General features: G+C 36.7%; 1 protein-coding gene across 1 annotated transcript in view; it reads left to right on the forward strand.

Annotated features, from left to right (window-relative positions):
* The window catches only part of TMEM117 (transmembrane protein 117), a 179,581-nt gene that overhangs the window by 72,642 nt on the left and 84,506 nt on the right, over positions 1-22,433 (forward strand). The window contains exon 4 of the mRNA XM_062491152.1: positions 1,890-1,989. Coding sequence (XP_062347136.1) covers positions 1,890-1,989 — 100 coding nt within the window. The remainder of the gene's footprint in view (positions 1-1,889; positions 1,990-22,433) is intronic.

Here is a 22,433-nt window from a genome sequence, read left to right on the forward strand (position 1 = left end):
CATTTTCTGGGGGTATTATGCAAGTGTTTGCTTATTGTACTCCTGTAATCATGTATCATGCATACGAGAATGTGTAGTGCAAATAAGAAAAGGTGAGAACCCTAGAGTTTTGTATGTGTCTCCCACTGACAGAGAAGACTAAGATATGCTTTGCATTTGAGGGCAGTTTTTCACAAACTACACTTCTTGCTGTGCCTTCTTTGTGAATTAGACACCTTCTTAAGGAATGCAGACTTGCTGATTTTCTGCCTTCACAGATGCTACAAGAATGGCAAGCCCAAGATGCAGGAAAAAAGGAATTCCAAATATTTTCCAGTTCTAAAGCATCTAGGAGAATATATCTGGGAGGGGTGCGCTTGCCTGTTCTTAGTCTTCCTTTGTTTCTGCTGTTGCCCTCTCTTGGAGACAGAACATTGAAACAGGGAGATTTTAGGCTGACTTGATGTTCCTGTTCTTCCGTTCTTTCATCCCTATTTATAACATGGTGAATTTGGGATACTGATGATCTTTTAACTAGATGGAATGTTATTAAAAATAGTTTGGAATATTTTTTTTTCTTTTTAGCAGAAAATCAGAGCTAGAATTTATGTGCAGTTCAACAGAAAAAATAAACATATGGTGTTTTTGTTAGTGACATACCAGCTGAAAGGTATAGGTATAACAAAAAGGGCAGTTACAGTCGGACATTTTTTATGTGTCATAAAACTATTCACTGGTGATAATATTTCTGTTTTATGACATATTAAATTGTCTCTAAGAAATTGTACCATGCTGTGCATGGATTTGTGCTAGCAAATTTGTGCTTCTATCTTGAACAGATGTTTAGATTTTAACAGAACTAGCCCAGAGAGTGGAATCAGTTTGCACTGATCTAGTTGCAGAGATATGATCTGTATAGCTCCTAGACATTGCAATATTTGGTATGTAATAATGGTAAGATTTGAATAATGGATAGCACAACGTTCAAGGACACTTTTACATATAACTGTCAATTATGCACACTATAGGCATAACATTACATAAAAACTGTTTACAATGTCTTGAAAACAAAGATATCACTTGTAAAGTTAAAATACAGTTGCCATTCATTTTCACCATCATCATTATTAGCTCTTGAGGAGAGTCACCTCTTATCGACCACTATAAAAGTCTTTTAGAAAAGGATATCAGTATATTAAAAAGTATGTTTTTTTTCAGAAATGTTTTAATCCAGAACAAGTAAGTTTACCTTCTTAATTGTCCTTATACCATCTTGGTGAACTTGAAGTCAAATTACCAAGTTAGGTTGTAAATCCTACCTGTTGGATTATTTAAGCAGAATGGAAATGCTTATTTTGGGTTTAAGTAAAATATATCTGTGAAAATAAGTTGTGTAAATCTAGAAACAGTGAAATCTCACTGAAATTTTGCAAAACTTGCTTTCACTGCTCTGTTAAAAATGTGGTTGTATAACTGATAGAGTGAAAAGTGAAGTAGCTTAAATTATCTTTGTAAAGATACCTTAAAGATTTTTATTTTTTCCTCATGCAGATTTTACAAAGTCACTGATTTGAAGAATGTTGTAATTCTATTTGTATAAAGGAAAAAGAAAAAGCATAAAACATTTTCTTCTTCTAGAAGCTTTACAAAATCCTAAAGCCTTTGCCAACTGTTATTTTAGCACCTTCAGAAAAGGCATGGACTTCAAAATCAGATTCACATTGCATTTCTAATTGGAATCGACCCATATGGGTTCAGTTCTATGTCAAGACTCAGATCTAGCAGAAAGGTATTATGAAAGCAATGGGAAATCTTTCACAGATAATCATAAATTTTTTCACTAATGGAAGTTTTTTGTAGCTACATTGACTGTATGTGTACATCTTACGTTTGTGTCCTTCTTTCCGCAGTGCATACATTATAACAGACTTCATGGGCATCAGGAATGAAAATTTTATGAAGGTAGCTGCAGTTGGGACTTGGATGGGAGATTTTGTCACAGCATGGATGGTAAGAAACATAATTACCTTTTAAAAGGAAAGGAATATATTTGTTGCTTTCAAGGGAAAGAGGAGAGGAGAAGAGAGAAAACTCAATTTCTCTAAGTCACGTCTTAGAACCCAGAAAAGTAAAAAGTTAACAAATGCATAATGGCAGGTATTCAATTGACAGTCCAGAGAAGTATCAGTTAAAATGTGTCAGGACATTTTTTTTTTTTTTGTGGGTGGGAGTTTTGCCGCCGTTTTCTGCACAGTGGCCCTTCTTTGCTATGAAGTAGCATCCCAATTTACCATCCTGTGAAACAGTGAGAAACAGCTAAAGATAAATAAGTCTAATAAAAACAATTAGAAAGAGAAGAAAAATTAAACTGAAAGATGTGATAGAGAACAATAGAATGAGAGAAGGAAAGGAAGCCAGTTATACGCCAGGATTTGAAGGTAGCCTGTAATGAAACTATCTGATTAATTTTGTATCTAATTTAGGACTTAGAAAAATAAAATTTTCACTTGGATTATACTTGTTACAAAGGCTTTCTTCTGAAATATGTGCAAGCCAAAGATCAGCTTAGTGAAAGAGAATCAGAAAATGACAGCTAATTTTTGAGAATGAAATAAAGCATCTGCGTATTTTAATTGTTCAGAAAAAGCATTTCTTAAACACAAAGTGATATCAAGTGAATTTTTATTCACTATTAATCTTCTATTTTTGAAGATTAGGTTTTAAGATTGGTGTAGGTAAGATTTTTAGCAACTGTATTTTAACAATGTCTTCTACCCCCCATATCTGGAACATACTGAACAACAGGCAGAAGGGGGGAAAAAAAAGCATCAAGGATTTTTTCAGGATGTTGTTATGTATGTGTCTGTGGTTTGTTCAAGACAAGTTGTACTCTGTGCTATGGTGGCCATGAAAAGTAAGTACAGAGAAAATAATTTGTATGTGCTTTACAGTAAGGATATCACAGAATTGGTGCCTTGACTAATGTTGACAATTAATCTGGATTTCTAAATTGGTAATAAAATTCATGGGTACTTCTGAAGATCTTTAGCTTGAGTTTTTCTCATGGGCTTCCACATCTTTATTCCACTGTCAAAGAGATGATGCATAAGCTAAGCTGAATTCAGAGACATAATGTATATCATACATATGTGACTTAAGGCTCCAGTGGTAGATTAAAGACAAGTTGTACTACATTAGGTAATGTGGGTTTTTTTTCACTCCCTCTTTTCTTGTTTCAAAAAAAAAAAAACCAACAAAACAAACAAAACAAAACAAAACAAAAACAACAAAAAAAAACCCCAAAACCCCCCCCAAAACAAACAACAAAAAAAAACCCAAAACACCCTGTTATGCGTAACACTGTACAAGCATGGAAATGGTTGATGCAAAAGGCATGAGAATCCTGATCACTTTCTGGGTACTCAAAGCCCTCTCAGGTCTCTTCAGCAGTGGAGTCACAATTCGATTGTGCCACGGCAGATTCCTGTAACAGATGGAATTATCACTGAAGAATGGGAGAGAGACTGGGAGAGACTACAGAGATGGCTTGATTAGAGGAGACTGTTTAAATTAGTCTGGTGGTTCTATTAGCTTTCAGGAAGAGTAAAGAACATGGGATTGGAGTGTCAATGTGTTTTAGGACATGCTTTGATTGCATGAGGAGAATTAAGAGGTGTAGTGATTCATGTTTAGCTCTTCAGAGTGAAAGGGAATAGTGATATTGCTTCATTGTAGAAGCAAATCTCTCGGCAAAGTATATCAACCAGGCAAGGGAATTGACAGTGTTCAAGGACATCTAAGCCTGGGAATGTCAAACAAATCTACAATTTCAGGTCTCTACCTGAATTAGTAAAAGATGAGATTGGAGGTGTATGCTGGTGCATGGGCATGTACACTGGTGAAAAACATCTTCCACGGGATCTAATTTATACAATCCATCTTATTCTATATGAACAGAAATTACTGTGTTATTTATATTTAAATTTTCTTGACCTTCTGCTTATAAAGCCAAGCATGGAATTGATGTCAAAGTTATATGAGTCTTCTGTGGTATTATATTTTGTGAAGTTTCCCTATCCTGTTTTGAAACAGAAAAGAAAAAACAAATCTGTAAAGAAACCTTTGCACATCTTCCCATTCACATCAGTGTTTATCTTCTCTATTGTTTAAGAAGTGTTTTTTAAAGAAACCATGCATCCATAAACTCCAAAGCAGAAGATAAAAGTGAAGATGTAGCCTTCACTTCACTATTTGAACCACACCGGAATTAGGATCTTATTCCGTATTTAATTGGAAACTTTGGGAATAAGCATAAATAAAACAGATCGGATTCCATTTTAAAAATGAGTAACCAATAAATAATACTATTATCCCAGGATAGTGAGAAGTAGCTTATTGAATCAAGGAAGTGATTTAAATAGGAAAATATATTTTGGATCACGCTTTGAAGGCAGAAGTAGGAGTTTCTCCTCAACAATTCTTAGCTCACTGACTAGTTTGGTGACAGGATCTGATGCAATTTCTAATAAAATCAACAAAATTATTTCCGTTGTGTGTAATGACAATGGGGTCACGCTATGTGTTCATAGAGCCCTTTGTACCTGTGGACAGGAGCGTCTGCTACTAATAAACACCTTTGCTGAAATCTGTAGTAAGTGTTAGATATTTTGAAGTGTGTGAAGAAGGAATGGGTTCAGTACACTGACTGTCTCTCTGCACTTCTCCCTCTTTGAAGCCATGGAAGTATATCTTGCCATCTTGTACCTGCTTTGACATGCGCTCCTGCTCCCATAAAAAGTGCACTGTCCTCAGGGAGAATGCTTTTGAGGCAGACACCACAGATTTTTGCACAGTAGGACACCTTGTAAGAAAAGCTGTATTCCACCCAAGCAACCTTATAAACTAGCAATTATGGCTCCCTTCTGGGAGAGTGCAAGCAGGCTGAGGGAGGAGCTGATTCGAGGGCAGTGTCTGATTATTGGGGTGGCCTCTCTGTGAAGATGAGCAACCTGCTGCAGCTGAGTTTTTGTGAGGGACACAGTCCTGAGCATGTGGGGTGAGACATGGTCAGAGGATAGCTACAGGAGTGGGTGGCACTGAAGCATGACACAAAGAGTAGTGTTTGCTTTCAGACTGTCAAAATGTTCCCTTTTGATGATGGCTTTTTGGACTCTACAAATGTCGGCCCTGACCTGTGAACTATACTCGTACCATGTGGAAGGTTTTCCTTACCAACTGCCATGGCCATTTGCATTAAAGACGTATTTCTGCCTGCAAACTCTACATGCATGTGTAAGAGTCTAAACAGTGGAAGTTTAGAAATTTGTTGTATCTTTCTTAGATATTGCTTGCTACGATAATCGGAAGCTGAGGCAGTTGTCTTCAGCCAGTTTTTGGTACTGATCTCTATGAATATACCAAGCTGATCCTCCTGACAAGAGATCCTATTCCTGTTTACCTTCTTTCTCAGTGGTAATTTAGTTGAGGTTCTCTTTTCCCATGTTAGTTGCTAGAGAGGACTGGGAATACTTGAGGGATCGCTGAGCAGCAGAGACTGCCTGGTCCTGCTATCAGAAACAATGATAAACTCTAGGAGTGGTTTAGTATATTATTCATCAAACTAGTGTTTACCGCACATGTACCAACATATTCTTTTCAAAAAGAGAAGCCAGGAATTTTTTCATCACAGTGCTTTAGCAGAGTATTTGACACAATGAGTGTGAACTGAATCATTGTAGCAATTCCTGACTGTTCTTTTTGACACCTTTGCTTGATTTCAGTTTGACTTTTCCCTTGTGTGGGAAGATGAAGACTTCTGGGACTATTCCTCTTTCATCATCTTAGCAGATGAATTAGTAGGAAGTTAGGAAGTAGTACTTCCAGCAGAGTCTGGATGGCAGAGTGAGAGATCACTAATGTTCTGCTTATCCAGTACTGACCAAGACACATCATATCCACTTGGATGGATGGACAGATATGGAGGAAGAGACCTTCTGCCTAAGACTTCTTGTCAGGAAATAGTATTGGGATTTCAAAAGGTCTGTACTGAGTAGTGAATCTAAACCTCCCTTTCCTCATTAGTGGAACTGGATGACTCCCATATGTACAAGTTGCCTGGGCTTTTGTGAAGTCTTCTAGGGAAAAGAGTCACTTCATTATATTCTGAAATATAACTTTTGGTGGGATGCTCCGCCCCTTCATAAAGACTATCTTTGAGCAAGAAAGATTTTCTCTTCTCTGAAATTTTCAGCATTAGCTGTAATAGCTCCAGTTTTTCAGCCTTATATTTCCAGGGGAAAACCTCACAGCAGTTTGTGTTCTTTGCTAGTTGTAAAAGAAATAGATTTTGTCTGTCATTTTTTTTCATTCACATTCCTTTGTTAAACATTTTTGTCTTCGGTGAAGAAACTTTCTGTATTTTCCCATTTTGTATGATTAACATGTCTTATCTGGGCCGTCCCAGTGTAACCAGTAGAGGGCCTGTGGCTGGTTTATAAAGAATACTCTAAAGGGCTGAAGCCTTCCTCAGGATTCTTAATGCTATTAATATCAGTAGTTGACAGGTTTAAGGTAATGGTTACTGCCATTCAAGGACATAATAAATCTGTAGAGTCCTAAACCAGAATGTTTTTCTGCCACATGCACCATATTAGATCTCAGACTATATCTGTAAAAAAGCTCAGTTCTTCCACCTGGGCAGACCAAAAATCCATCCAGACTAGTATCCTACCTCAAACTGTGACTATAAGCAGAAGCAAACCATCCAGAAGAGTAAGAATAAGCCAATAGTATGTGGCAGGGTCCTCTAATGCTCTCCTGAAATGCCTGCAATTTTGTGTATATAGTGACTCTTGATCTTAGAATTGTTTTGCTCTTTTTGCACCACTTTTCATTCCACTATGAAGAATTTCATCTGCCATTTTATCCCCAAGGGACTTTCTTCCATAAGCACCTATCCTAATTCTTCACATCCAGCAAGCCATCATCCTTTTCACTGTGCATAAGTTAATATCATTATAAAGCTTTCTCACCTCACTGCTCATCCATTTTCCCAGGTTGCTTAGGAATATGATGAATAACTGCATCCCCTGAAAAAATCCCTATGGAACTCTGCTAATGACCTCCCTCCATTGCTAGAGCTGTCTGGCTAACCTACTTACCTTCTGTTCCCTGTCTTTTAATCAGTTATTTATCAACATAAAGACCTTCCCTAAAGCTCTGAGTGTTGAGTTTCCATAGAAGCCTGTGATGAGGAATTTTTCAAAAGCCTATTAGAAAATTCAGCTTTGCCTATTTCAAACACATCTCCTTTATCCATGAGTTTTGTTGACCTCATTCAGTAATTCTGTTCTGAAATATCTCCACAGCTGTTGTTTACAGAGCCAGCCACTTAGCACTCCTTATGCAGCCTCAGATATTCTCTCTGCCATTAAAGAGGCATTCTAACGATGTTGGCTGGCCCTGAAAGTGCTGTTTGTAGGAAAGATAAAGTCACAGCTCAGGAGCTGTGAATGTGTGGAAGAGTATGGAGCCATCTTCATCTGCCTTATCAGTGAAAGACAGTGAGCTTATTTCCTCATTTTCATCTTTCCTCATCATTACTTTTCTCGGTCCTTTTTCCTCAACACCTCTTTGTCTAATGGCATGGGCATAATTCTGCGGGTGAAAAAAAATTAAGCTGTGAGTATTTTGTTTTGTATGTTCTTGCATATAGCAGAGCAGAATGTTCGGCAGAGCCTGAACACTGTTGTGTTATCTCAAATATGGAAATGTCACTGCTTGTGGTAAGACCTATGTTCTGAGTGTGGGCCTGGATTCTGTGTTTCAGAAAACATCAACTGTAGATACATAACCTCTCTTTCCTGAAATCTTATGTAGTCTATGGATTTCTTTGGCTGAACAGGGGGGCTCTTAAGAAGATTTTTGCATTTTCATAAATAGATGGAATTGTTGAACCATAATGTGAGCACAGGGACATGAGTCTACTCAAGTAATTGTTTGAATCTGAGCCCTTCTTGGTCTTGCTGGGAAACACCTTTTTTTTTTTTTTTTTTGCTCCCATTCCCTGCTGTACAGACCATGGACACAATCTATTTGCTGTAGTTTAGGATGGAAGTACTCAATTTCCCCAAATATATTCTCACTTGGCACTTCATTTTGACTTTGTAAATGCTGTTCTGGTGTTTCCTTATAAAATACAAGCATAATGATCTAATACGCTGTACAGTGTAGGGTGAAGTAACGAAGCCCATGTATTACATGTTAATAAACTCATCACTTGATGTTTTTGTCTGGTAGATACCTGGTACCTGGCAGAATATGCTTTGTGCCATTTATTCTTTATTAATTTTTGTGATAAGTATAGATGTTTACTTATTGCCATTAAAACATTTTTAATGGCTTTCAATCTCTTGGCAAGAGTTTTAAAAGTGTTTCGAGATATTTCCTTTTACTGTTGCCTCTGTGATCATGACAAACAACATTTACTTGTAGAGTAGGATAGCAAGCTATTCAATGATTTTGAAGGGCTTTCCTTGTGTCCATTGAGAAAGAATATTGTTCTTGTCCTCTTTTGCTGAGATGTAACTATCTATATCAACATCCTAGAGTAATGAAGGGTTCATTACCACTCCGCAGAAACTAGATTAATTTACCTCTTTATTTTATTTAATCTTGAAAAGTATATGTGTTGCTAGGGCATGTTCAGACAAAGACAACATTGATGCTGCAAATACTGTCACATTGCTGAAAATAGCAGACACATTAAATTGTTGCAGTGAAAATACATAGAAAAGAAAATAATAATTGACTAAAAAAATGAAGGTTACTTTAGTACATGGAAGGACACTAATATAAAATCTGTGTTGAAAGAAAACATAACATCACCATTAAAAATTATAAATTTCCAGTATTTTCTATTCAACTTTTAGACTAAAATAATAGCCAAAAATGTTCACACTTAAATTTACATGATTCTTGTTAAGTAATTCTTCTATCCAGGAAATTATGTTTAGCAAGGAATAGTGTATAGGCTTATTTTCAAGCAGTGAAGAATTCATTTTGATGCGCATTACAAGGTAGTTTGAAGAGTCAAGAATCTTGAATGACTGGCACCTTTTTTAACTCATGCCTCTGTCAAGGATTGGGCATGACAATTTGGATTAAGATCCATGTCAGTCTTCTTGATTGTTTCTGTTCCACTGGCATATCAAATGACAAAATAAAACTGTAATTGAATTTGCAGCAGCATCTGAAGTGCTGTACAGCTAACAACTCGGATGTTCTTGAGTAGTGAAAATGAAATTGAACTATGAAACATGATCTGGAAGAAGCAAAATGGATGAGACCTGTTCTTAAACTCACTTGCCATGGTTGCACAGAAAAGTGAGTAATAACATTATTAGTAGCAATATGTTTCTTTCCATTCAGACAGGCATACAAAATCCAGTCGCCCCTTTTGTTCACCTGTGTATCTTGTTTTGGTTTTCATTCCTGTTCTTAGGAGCCAGTCCAGTTGCAGAAACATTCTGTAGCTAGTGTCTCTATCTCCAGGTTAAAACTGCAAGTAAATTCATCAGCACAATGGCAGTCCAAATATATCCGATCATATGAGACCTGCTAATTTTGTTTTCTCCACTTTCTGGGGCATGAATGTGCTCATATCCTGCTCTGCTTCATGACTGCCACTTAGTTATATAAGGTGCAGTGTGTCTGGTGTCATCTGAGTTCATCTAATCATCCCATCAAGTCAGATTGCACTATTATTTATTAATTGATTGGTGTTGCCATCTGTTCATATGCTCTAGATTATAATTATCTGCCTTTTCAAGCTTGATCTTTTTTTTTGTATTCCCCTGTTACTTTGTATTTCAGTTCTGACCAGGCATTGCCAGAGGTGTTACTTCACCCCTGTCTGTTTCCCAACCAAGGAGTTTCTTCAACTCATTGTTACAGCAGTTGCCTTTGTTGATAACCATATTCTGGGCTCTAAAACATATGCTTAGTATACCTAGCAGTAAAAGCCTCTGGATGTCTTTTGAAGAAGGCCACAGCCAGCTCTGCCTCAGAGCTCAAGAGTAAGATAGGCAAACCTGGGCCCCAAAATATCTCCTAGTGTTTCTCCAAAGCAGCTACTGACATCTTTCAATGACAAGCAAACACAATAGGAGTTCTTTCAAGTAAGTGTTACATTTTCCTAACTATCTTTTTTTTTTTTCTTAGAATATCTATGCTTATGAACTCATATAAATATTTTTATGACCTTGTACACACTTTTCTGGCAGTCTGGATCCCATCTAAAAATACAGGAAGGGTCATATCGAATATTAATAAGAGAAATTCTGTTCTCCAAATATTGTAGAACCCAAGACAAGCTTAAGGAGAAGATACGTCCTCCTGCAACTCACATCTTTTCTGATTGATTTGTATTGTAGCTTCAAGCAGCCATACAGCTATAAATGAGATTGGAGGTCCTCTATTTTCTCTTCCTCATTGTCATACTCTCTTTGCTTTTTTTCATGTAGAATGTTATTTGCTTCTTGATGATATTTAAGCATCAAATCTTGATATATCCTGATTACAAGTATTTAGAAACTGAAGTCAGAATAGCATATAAGTTAAGTAACTATGCAGCAATTCTGCATTCTGACATGATGTATTCCTTAGGAATGGTGTGAATGAGTGGGTGTCAGATGTGATGGAGAAGTGGGACTCTAGAAATAACATGTTCTTACTGAAGATCTTTGAGGACAGATGGCAAATGTGTAAACTGTTGGAGTGTCTAAGATGGACACTTCCTCTCTGGAACAGTCTGGTTCTGGATGAGATTGCAGCACACACTGTTTTCACTGACTGGGGGAAGAAAATGATTTTTGTTCTAAAACTGAAATTGGAAAAATCACCTCAATATATCGGCTAAGATGTGCAATCAGAACCTCTATGATAAAATGGAGAGAGATGGTTTAAAAAGTGTTAGGAAAGGACTATAGGACCAACCATGCACATTCAGCTAGACATCTTTACTGGATTAAATATATGGTGAGGTAAGACCTTCTGTATCCACAGGGAGAGATTAGCAGCAGATGGCAGTGGTACACAGCAATACATTTCTTTAATTCTGAATTCTTTCAGGATCTGTGGGATGAACTATTAGACACTGCGTAAAGGGAAGAAAGAAAAGAAGGATGTTTTATTATGAAAAAATGTATCACGGCACTCGTGCCTAAAATAATGTTGAGAATGTTGTGCATAGTCCATTCTTCTCTACAAGGAAGAGGAGGGTGAAAACTGGTAAATTAAGGAAGATGCTGTTGCTGGTCTTAAATTGCATAATTTTGATGGGTGGGCGTTCAGCTGAGAAACTTTGATGTTGTTTTGTAGAGAAAATGTTTTTAGAATATGTTTAGAAAGTAATGCCCTAAACACTCAAGTGACCAGAATAGTACTCATTTTGTCTTGCATTATGCCTATAAATGAAAGATCATTCTCACAACAGATACAGTCCTAAAAAATTGTATTCCATGTTATCACAGGTCAACTCAACCCGTAATATATAATCAGAGCAATTAAACAAGTGCTTGAGCAAATACAGCACAGAGTTAATTTTCCTGTGCAGTATACTGCATAGTAGAGGAATTGTAATATGGTGTGAGAAGTCTTCTTTTAACAACCTTGCTGTGAACCCTGAATTGAATTTATCAAGGAATCCTGAATTGGAAGTGAAATCACCAACTCTATCTTGCATGTATGGAGAGTTCATAGAAACTGTCAAACTTAGACTTATGATATTCTAGCCAGAAGGTGATTTTTTTGATATCCATATTTGTGATTGTGCTCAAAAAAAGAATGAAAATTCAGCATGTTCAAACCAACTTTCTACAGAAAAAAATCAGGTTGGCTTCCAAAAGCTCTTTGCTGTCAAAACCCAAGTCCAACTTCAGTGCAATTCTACTGATTCTATCAGACTTAAAATACACAATGGTTGCTTAAAAACTGAGATATTAAAAAGTTTCAAGGGATTTGAATTAAAATTCATTATAAGACTTCATTTAATAGAAAGCACTTGGCAAGATGAGGCTAATCTCTTCTTGGTCTCTATTGTTATTTTACATTATTTCAAGTGGGAACTTGTAGTACTTCTTTTAATGGATAGAGAGATTGTTGAGTTTCACTTAAACTTTTCTAAGTACTTTTAAAACATCCATTTAAAAGCTATTTTTGTAATTTCTTACAGTACTATGCTTCTCCAAATCACAAAAGAAATCACTGCCTCCTACACTAGCAGCAATAAAAAAGGTTTTGCATTTTGCAGACACTAGGGATTGATCTTTATAGCAACTCATGGAGATACATATGCTAATATGCCCCTGTTTTACAATAGAGAGCTGAAACAAAGGAAAAGGGACAAGAAAAAAGGGAATTGGTGATGGAGCTGAGACAAGATCCTGCTCTCAGTTTTGTATTCATCCCATCCCTGCTCTCCTCAAATCTTTAAGGGAAATTATTTTCTCTATCCCAATTGATGGCAGCATTTCAAAAGGTATCTGCCTCTGCAAAGATGCTGAATAATTTCTTCTATGGAGAATTGTGGTGGAATTTGTGTGCACTGGAGATACTTCCAAGTGGTGAATGCCCTGGACTGTGCTTTCCTTTCCCCTGGCTTCAGCTGTGTGTGAACCCAGAGTACATGGATTTTCTATGACGGATTTTTCTGGGCTCATTTCTGGCCGGCCTTCTCTTCTGATTTGTATTTCTTTTATAAATTGTATATAGCTTGTAGAAGTGTGCCAAAGGGATGAAGTTCCTACTAATGTGTGGTTGCAGAGAATCAAGGCATGTATTCCCTTTCTCTTAACTTGAAGAGGTTCCTTGTTTAAATGTTTTGGCTCATCGCATGATGGCACAAAATTTGTTTTACCACCCAATACCCCAATTTTATTGTAAAGAAACAACCTAAGCAGAGTTATTAGACAACATAATCTACTTAATAAAGGACAGAGCCCTGTCAGGAGCATTATCAGAATGAGGACAAACATGTAGCTGTGGTTACACTGGCGTATCACTTGCAAAGGTGATCACTAGTGCAAGGCACAGCTCAAGTTGCAGCACTTACACGTTGTATATAGGCAGGACCATAATTTTGAGACAGCAGACATATTTTGCATACACTTCCTTTTATATCTCATAGACCTCCAGAATATCCATGGCAGATAAGGAACAGGCTTTATACCTGTATGACTTCACACTGTGCTTTACTTGGGTCAACACTTGACCCCAAGAATGAAGGTAGGATTTGTGTGACCAAATAGTGGTTTGGTCTCAGAATTGGTACTTACATTTGCACAGCTACAGATTTTGATATTTTATTCTGAGCTGATTTTCTGGGTTGTCTTAGTAATCAATGAAGAGAAAAAGGCCTGCTAAGTCGTTAGAGTATATTTGACATTTAAAATTATGCAAATCAATCACATTGTAAAACCACTTATTTCTCTCCACTGGTATAAAAGGAATCATAAGGTGACTCAGATTTAGATATTTACATTCAAGGTATTGAGGTTTTGTGTCCTGGGAATACCCAGGACTCTTATATAGGGGATATAGAAACACCAGAAGTTGTCCCACAAACCAGCAGAGTTAAATTTTGTAATTGTTTACTGTTAAACAACCCTTGGGAATTATGGAAGGTAAAGGAATACTTCTGGAGTGTTAAGACTTTCCTGATAAAACATTAGAAGAACTTCACATAAAGTCGGAGGTTCATGCAACAGTGAATATATTAAACCATAATGCAAATAAACCAGCAAGAATCCACATGCAACAGCAGTGTGAAATCAAGGATTGTATGGACAGTAATGAGAACAAGCATGTCAGTGTATCCTCCAGAACTTTAAATTTTGCCTTAAACTTAGGAAAATTGTTAAGAAGAAATGTTATTTATCTAAATTTCAAGACTCGTTCCAATGGATATCAGGCATTAATAGATAAAATAATTTGTATGCGTGTACGTGCTCCTGAAAGGCAGCCTTTTTTGTGTTCTGTTGTTACTGATATAAAACAGCCTTAATATTTATAAGGCAGTTGAAGGCAAACATTTATGACTAAGCTGATCTGTGGCCACAGAAATCTTTGGGTCATTGATTTCCCCTGAATTCCCTGTCCTGTGGTGATTTCCATGTATATTCTCATTGGTATGACCAAAGCCAGACTGGGCCTGTAGCATCCCCTAAGTTTGCTCATGCTTTGCTAACCTACTGTTTTTATTGATTTAGTATTTTGCAAGGTTATCTTATGCTAGTTGGTAGATGAAGGATTATTAAATGAGTTGAGGTAGGATGAAGGGCCTGATTCAGCCACACGGTGCTCAAAGCCAGATACTTGGGAATGATTTCAGAACAGATGCCAACACTGGCTGATTATTTCTCTGTGAGGTTCTTGTCTGATCAACTCTATACCTTCCTTCTTTCTCCTTTGGAAATGCATAGAAATTTAGAGCTGAAAATATGGTGTAGTGAGCCCTCCAAGCCACTCTAACATTACATGGTGCTGCCCTGTCGGGTTGTTGTAGACTGTTTAGCACCCACTGGAATAAACCATTATATTGCAAAAATGAAATATGAATTACTAAGAAGTATTTTAAAAATCCAGTTATTTGAAAAGAAGGGATAATAAGGAAGGTACTGAGAATTTAGCTGTAATGTGGGGTTGGTATTAAAAGCTCTGAAATATAACCATTGAATGATGCTGTCTGTAATTGTTACCTCAGAAATCAGCTTTTTCCTCTTAAGTTTCTTTTTTTTAAAAAACTCATTGCTTGTCATTCATTTCAAACTGTAGATGCTAAAAAAAGATTGTCTTTTTCTATTCTTATTTCTGTGTGTCAGTATTCTGGGACATTCTGAGTGGTTCCCAAATATCTTTTATTTCTGGTTCTGCCTGTTCCTCTTCCTGCTGTAATCCTTTCTGTGCACCACACAATATCTTAAACTCCTCATATTTCCTTCTGTTCATTCTGAATCTCACCCAGTATTTTTACACTGAACAGCCTCTCAACACACATTACACTTCAGCTCTTTCACATGAAATTAAAATTCTGACCACTTAATTAAAGATGACTTAATTGAACTATTCATTTATTGTACCTCCATCTTCTGTGTTTCGTTTTTCACCTGTGTGATATAAAAAAGGTACTGACTGTCTTTCACTGGCTGTTTGTGTGGGGTTTTGCAAACTGTACAACACTAAGGCTATGCTGCAATAATAAACATCAGTGCTGATTGAATTTTTTTAGCATTAACACAATTGCTTCAGTCTTCTCTTGTATCATGGGCAGTGGAGTAACAGTGCACACTGCCCATGCTTGCTGTTTTCTTGTTGCAATGATCTAGTCTGTTTTGAGGCTCAGAGGGGATAGTTAGATAGAGAGTTTACAGCTTTCACTGGCACCAAGGACCATCCTTGCTGTACAGTCCTGATGCATATTTTCTGGTAACAACATGCACCTCTTCAGCCCTGGAGAGACCTCTCTGTCAAATGGGTCAATGCTTTGTAGAAGGTTGAATCCCTTTTACTGAGATTTTAATCAGTACTCCACCAGACTATACAAAAGAAACTAAAATTAGGAGATTTACAGGAATACAGCAGGGCCATGACCACAGCAATCTGCTAGCCAGTTCTAATGGCTATAATTTTATAATACTCTTAAAGGAAGTTGCAGGAGAATAGAATAGAATAGAATAGGCTGAATTAACCCTAGCTGTAACTTTTATCTGTACAGAGTTGCATGAGGTGGGCCGTGGTGAATGTGGTCCTTTCTCTGCAGTTAAACTACATTTTTACACCTGCTCTCAGTAGTGAAGCACAGATGCTGGTGACATACATTCACTGCAACATGGTAATGTAGGGCAGACTTGTCAGAGAAAATTCGGACTTGCATTAGAAATTTTGATTCATTAAATAAAATTAATTGCTAAAAACTTAATGCATTTCAGAATAAGGTGTGCAATTGCAGCAAATTATCAGTTCATTTTCAGAAGAGTAGTAGATTGAATAGCTTGTATTTAAATAAAAAGTAAATTCTAAAACTCAGTAGTAGCACAGAAAAATGCACTCACTTCACTGCATTAACTTGTGGACAGTTCATTAATGAACATTATCAGGCAGCAAAACACGTCAACATTATAGAAGCACTAAATGTGCCATCCATGCAGCTATAACTTGTGAACCTCTGTGCAAAGTGTCCTATCAGCATTAGTGCTGAAAAAGTCAGAAAAAACATTTTGTTACTGATGACATTAAAGCCAAGATATTTTGAAAAGAAAAGTCTGATTCCACACACACTTTTATAACAATTTAACTGCAGCCTTATCAAAACTAGTTTGACAATGTGAGAATGATCAGCCCACAACCCTTACAGCAGTATTAGTGTAAAAGGTAGTGTACAGATCAAGTCCATAAACCAGTAAATTTTCAGGAGCGCTTTGAAAGTTTTCAGAGTGCTCCTACTCCTTGTGCTGTAGCACTAGTAGCTGTTCCTGTGGTTTCAGTTCACTTATGAAATTTGATCTAGCCCCCAGCATCATTACATGAGGTCACTTGAGAGAAAAATTGAATTATTCATTGTATTTTAAAAATTTTTCGAACTTCAAATGTTGAAGAGTTCACAGTCTATTTTATATAATATATTGAATTACTTCAGAGAGCAGTGTTGATTTTGTTCTTGCTGCTGTCCATAAAGCATTTAGGCAGTGTTTTTGTAGTGTATGATGTCAGAAATGTAATCCCTTGAGTGAATTATATACATTTGCATGCATGTCAGGTCATCTTATTACCCTAAGGTTTTTGCTCAGTCCAGTTGCTTCCACCAGCTGACACAGTTTTGAACTCTGTGCAGCATTTTTGTTCAGTAGCACCCATGTCTCAGTTAAGGATAAAGTCCCAGGACTGAGGTGTGACATTGTGATGGTATGAAAAGAGTGTTAAAAATTAAGTCTCATTTCTTCTGATCCTAATAACTGTTTATGACAGCCTGTGCTATTTTTCTTTCTGATGCTGAAAAGACTAGTTAAAGTGAGTTAAATTTCTGAGACTGAATGTTCCTTTCCTTTTAAAAAAAATATTTAAGAGGATACTCTTCTGTCCATCTGAAACACTGCACTCTTTAAAACAGCGCTTCTAAGTGAGCTGCTTTGAATTTCCTATCACTCTTGAATTCCCCAAAGTAAAAGTAAAAGTACTTTATGGGAGAAGGAGAGGGAAGTATCTTTACTGGTGGTAAGGACCATTGTCTTTCTAGGGAAAGAACTTGAATTGTACTCACCAATAATGCTAATTCAATGAGCAAGAAATTGGGAAGAATGACTTGAAACTCACTTTTCAATAGTTTTCATTGGCTTCAATAGAGAATACATTTGAGACAGAGTAGGTAGGCAGTTTTCTGTGCTTTTTTGCTACTCTAGGAACCACAATTATGAAAGTATTACATGTCTCACTGTGTGTGTCTATTTTGTGTTTACATCTGGCAATCCGGTACCAAACTGGTACCAGAAGCTATCAAAACTGGTATCCAATCCATCCACCCATTTTGCAGGGTTCATTTTGGTGGGGAAGAAACTTACTTGAGGAAGGGTTGAGGATTTCAGTTGGTGAGATTCATAAATTTCCCTTTCTTCTGAATGGTAGCACTATCCCCAAGATTTAGCTTCTGTAAAGTTAGTTCTTCTGCATTGCTGAGCTTCTTCCCTTGCCTGACAGCTTCATTGTTCCAAGGGAACAGAGCTGTCAGAAAAGGTCACCATTGCAGAGGGGATGGAAGTCTCTCAAGTATCTAAGGCCAGTCCCACAGAGGGTTTTGAGGACCATGGCAATAACCTCTACCTGGACTCTGAAATTGTGAGGGAGCTTGTGCAGAGACCAGTGTGGCAGAATGATGCATTCACAGTGGCTCGTGTTGCTAAGCAGATAGCAGCTGCTTTTGTAGCAGTGGGAGTTCTTTTCACAGCATATATTTTTCAGTCTTGAATACTATGAGATGCAGTAATCAATCTGGAGGTCATACATTTGTGGATCCCTGCTGACAAGTCTCTGTCTGATAGATTCTGAAGAGTGTATTTTTCAGTATTTCATTCAACAGTAAGTTGATGTTTAGTTAAGGTGGCAGATTTTCTTCATTTCTTTGTGGTTTTTGTTGGGAGTGAAGAGGAAGAAGTAGTAGTTTGACAGGATTTAGGACTAGTTCTTGTATCCCATCTATCCCATACATCTTCAGAATACTCAGTTTCCATGGGTACAGATTGAGGCTTATGGGTTCCCCACTTTGCTCTTAGGATGGCAGCTGTTGACTAGATGGTTAAGAATTTCCTGTTAAGAACTGCAGTTCAAATTTACCTTTCTCTTCATGTCTAGGTAACTAAGGAATAACACCCTGTCGGTAATGTGATTGTTTTCTGTGCTTCTCCAGTGTTTTCTTTAGCTTTTAATTTGCTTGAAAATAACAACTGAAAAGTATTTATATTAAAACAGTTGGTGCTTTAAGAAAAAGAAAATGTGTATCCTTTCTCTAAATGAAAAAAGAGGAGACTCACAAGCATGTCTGGCAGCTAGACTAAATACTCTGTGCAGACAGTTTTCATGTCATACTCTTGAAATATTTTTAGACAGAGCAGTTAACAAGACCTTGAAGGATTATTCAAAATCATGTTTCTGCAGATAATGTATTGCCACACATATATACTGAATAAAAGGAATAAAACACACTACTATCACCTCTGACATTACTATAGCATTTTATATGTATATATTTTATATATAATATATAGCCAGTTCCTGCACTGGCTTCTGTTGGTAACAATAAGCAAATCACTTATTTTCAAGTATTTGTGCACCTTACTGACTTTTATAGGCAGCCTACCAAACCTTCATTCATCATAAATGTTAAAATCCAGGAGAAAGAACTTTTTTTGTGAAGAATGCTGATTAGAAAGGACATGGAAATTCAAGGTAAGGAGTATGTCTCCTGTGCTACTATGTTCAGCAAGTCAACTTGCTAACTTAAGCATTTCACTGCAGTGCCTATGTGCTGCTAATGATGACTGCCTGTGCTAATAACTGAAAGGTATTACAAGCAATGCACATAGCATTTTCACTTTCATCTGGTAGTATGTTGCAAGTATATTTTGAAAAACAAGAACACCTAGTAAGAAAACCTAGCCACAACCCAGGTGTTAAATTAGTTATACAAGTCACCCCATTGCATCTTGGTATATCATAATTCTGCTGCATTTTCTTGCCTTGTCTATAAAGATAAAGCTTGGAGAAAATTAACTGCTGAGGAATTCAGTAATAAGCCCAGAAGAATAATAAAACTGTGTTTAAGTCAATAGCTTAAAGGAAACAGCTGTGCAAGAGCAATGGTTTTGAAACAGGGTGTATCTTGACAGAAGCTCAGATCCCATATATTTCAGCCTTGTTCATTTGTCAACATAAAGGCAAAGCAAAACCTTGTGGGATTAAGTAAACTCCATAGCTAAAAATACAGTTTGACACTGCTTGTAGACACATGACAAGTCTACAAAGATATGATATAGATAGTCTTTTCATCTAGAAAGGAATATATTTTTAAGGAGGATGAATGCTTTTATTGAATTTAGATTTGAGCAGTGTAGTAGTTTTAGTACCTTCAGGTAATTTTAACCAGAGGTTGTATTTTTCTTCTTTTCAGAATTTACAAATACAGATGGCAAGGAAATCATGCATAAAATACTTCTAAATAGAAACTTTAATTAATATTTAGAAACTATTTTGCAGTTGGCATGATTTCTAAAGCTGTTAATATTTTAAACTGTGTCCCATGATTGAAATTTAATTTAATGAAGATTTTTTGTAATTTTAAGTTCTGTATTTCATATGTACTTTCCAGCATCTTTGTAGCATACGTGTTTCTTAATTGAGCATGCCATCCCCACATTGATGCCAGTTGTGCTATAACATGTTGTTAATGAGGAAGAGTGATAGGCACCCAGAGTATCAGATCTGTAATTTGTGTCAAACAGATCTGATGAGAGTGCAATAAAATGTGACTGGAAAGTCTGATTGCCTTGTGAAGGACAAGAATGCAGGCAGAATAGTAGAGTCTAGGCTGAATTCTATTCTCTTTTAGGGGATATAAAATAAGGTCCTTCTTGCCATACAAGCCCATTAATGGACTTGCCCTAGTCTGTACAATGGAGAGCAGAATTCAGCCCTTTCATCCTTTTTCATAGTAACTTCCCACTGATTTTGGCAAGATGCAGTTCCTGAGTCAGAATGGCTGTTAACCTTCAAAATGAGCAGAAGGTATTTTGGGATCCCATGTGAATCCTAAACTCCATTTTTGATTTTGTTTGGAAAAGACATTTTTATTGCCATGTGTAGGACAGCTGAGACTTCTTTCACATCAAACATCAGAAAGTTAAATTTGCAAAGGGCAGTTCCAAAGAGATATATTATACTTTTCATGCATGTGCAACATCTTGGATTTTTCTGGGAAGATTCTCACACTAGTTCACCCTCCAGTAGGTATCTGGATGGTGAGCCATACTCCCATTATCTGCTGCATTTGCAGTGTATTATTACTAACATCCCAACAAACAAAAGAAAAGATGTTGTCCTTGGCAAGCCGTAGCTACACCTCATCAGTCCAGGTGTGTGAACCTCACTGCTCTTAGAGGAATGAAGTTTGCACATTTGTAACTAGAGCTGCAGGTGTAACAAATCACACTTTTGGCCTGGCAGATTGACAGCAAATTGATGTGATGGTGATGGCTTGAAGATGTGAGCAAACAACATTGCTGTTTATCAGTCTGAACACTGAGAGCTAAGTCGGAGCTTAAGGATATGTAGGAGCAGAAAAGTAGAAATGTAGTTTGAAGCTTTTACTGTCCCCTCATGCCCAGGTCTGAGACTAGGGGTCTGGGCCAAGAAATACTGTTAGCTTAGAAAATTATTTCCAGTGAAAGTCGCATTAGACTGTTTTTCACACAGAAAACAAATATACAAAGCTGTCTGCAAAGACAGCTCCAGAAAAAAAACAAAAACAAAGCATTTACAAAATAAGCCCATAATTTGATATTTACTGTGATGAAAAAGCAATGAAATCTCCAGTATAGCAAACTGGTAGAGTCTGCGCAAGTGCCTTTGAACTCAAAGGGCTGAAATTAAATAGACTTTGTTAATTTTATTTGCCTTCCTTAACATTTCTATGTAGCTGGTGCTGCTTATCTGCTTGGGGTTTTTTTGGTTTAGTTTGGTTTGGTTTTTTTGTTTAGTTTTTTTGTTTTGTTTTGTTTTGGTTTTGGTTTTTTTTTGCTTTATTCTGCAGGAAAAAAGCAGCATATTGTTATGATGATGTGGAGGCCAAAAGTCTAGAAATTAAGATTGTCATGGCCATGCAGAAGTTTCTTAAATGGCCTGTTCAGTGCTCTTTTACCACCCATCAGTTTCAGATGTTACAACCACACACAAGTCAGCAGAGTGGCTCATATAAGCCTTCTCCAGCAACTTCAGTACAAAGTCAGGCAGCTTAAAATGGTGCTAAAAGCTTTGCTATTTTGGTCTCAGGAAGCTAACTATAGATTTTAGGGTCCCCAATTTTATTCATAAATGGAAAATTGTCATGAAACAATGTAAGCTATAGGAATCTCTTGCTAGTCACATTCTAACAGACAGTTGGAATTACTGGACAATTGGAATCCTAATTATTGTGCCACAGTATTTATTATTTGGTTTCTAATTTACAGTGCAGTTAATGAGAAAGGAGCATAGTCAGAAACCACAGGACTTATTTTGAAGATGGAATTCTGTTGCTACTAAAAAGAAAGAAAATATGTTGTCAGTTACCTAAAAAACTTCTAAAAACTGCTAAAATAATAATGATTAATGGTATTTCTCTGAAAGGTGACATTTTTGTATAATGCTAATATGTACAGTGCTAATAAAAATAGAATTTAAAAATCAGAAACTTCCTGGATCAGAAAAATATAGACTCTAGAATATCAATGACGACACACTCAAACAAATCAAATAGTCAAAAATTAGAAAAGCAAGAATGACCAGAGGCAAAAGGTATTTTAGTTCTATTTCAGTATCTTCCTACAACAGAATGAGTACTGTGAAATAATGTAGTAAGGGCAGCCATATGTATACTGTCTGTGCTGACTGGGCATTCTGTTGTAAAAATAGTATAGATGTCTAAGTACCATATATTTAGAATATTATATAAGAATTTTGGCAGAGAAATGCCCTTCATATATAGCACTCTTCAGAAATATTCTGCTTAGTACTCAAATGAGAACTTTTGCAATGCAATGACTTTAAAAAATATGTAAATATGCCTTGGTTTGTTTGTGTATGCCCTTTTACCTTATACTAATTTTTCCATTAGAAGTACTTCGTTCTTTCCTTCAGTAACATTTCTGCAGCAA

Source organism: Cinclus cinclus, chromosome 4, assembly GCF_963662255.1.
Source record: "Cinclus cinclus chromosome 4, bCinCin1.1, whole genome shotgun sequence".
In the NCBI taxonomy this organism is placed as follows: Eukaryota; Metazoa; Chordata; class Aves; order Passeriformes; family Cinclidae; genus Cinclus; species Cinclus cinclus.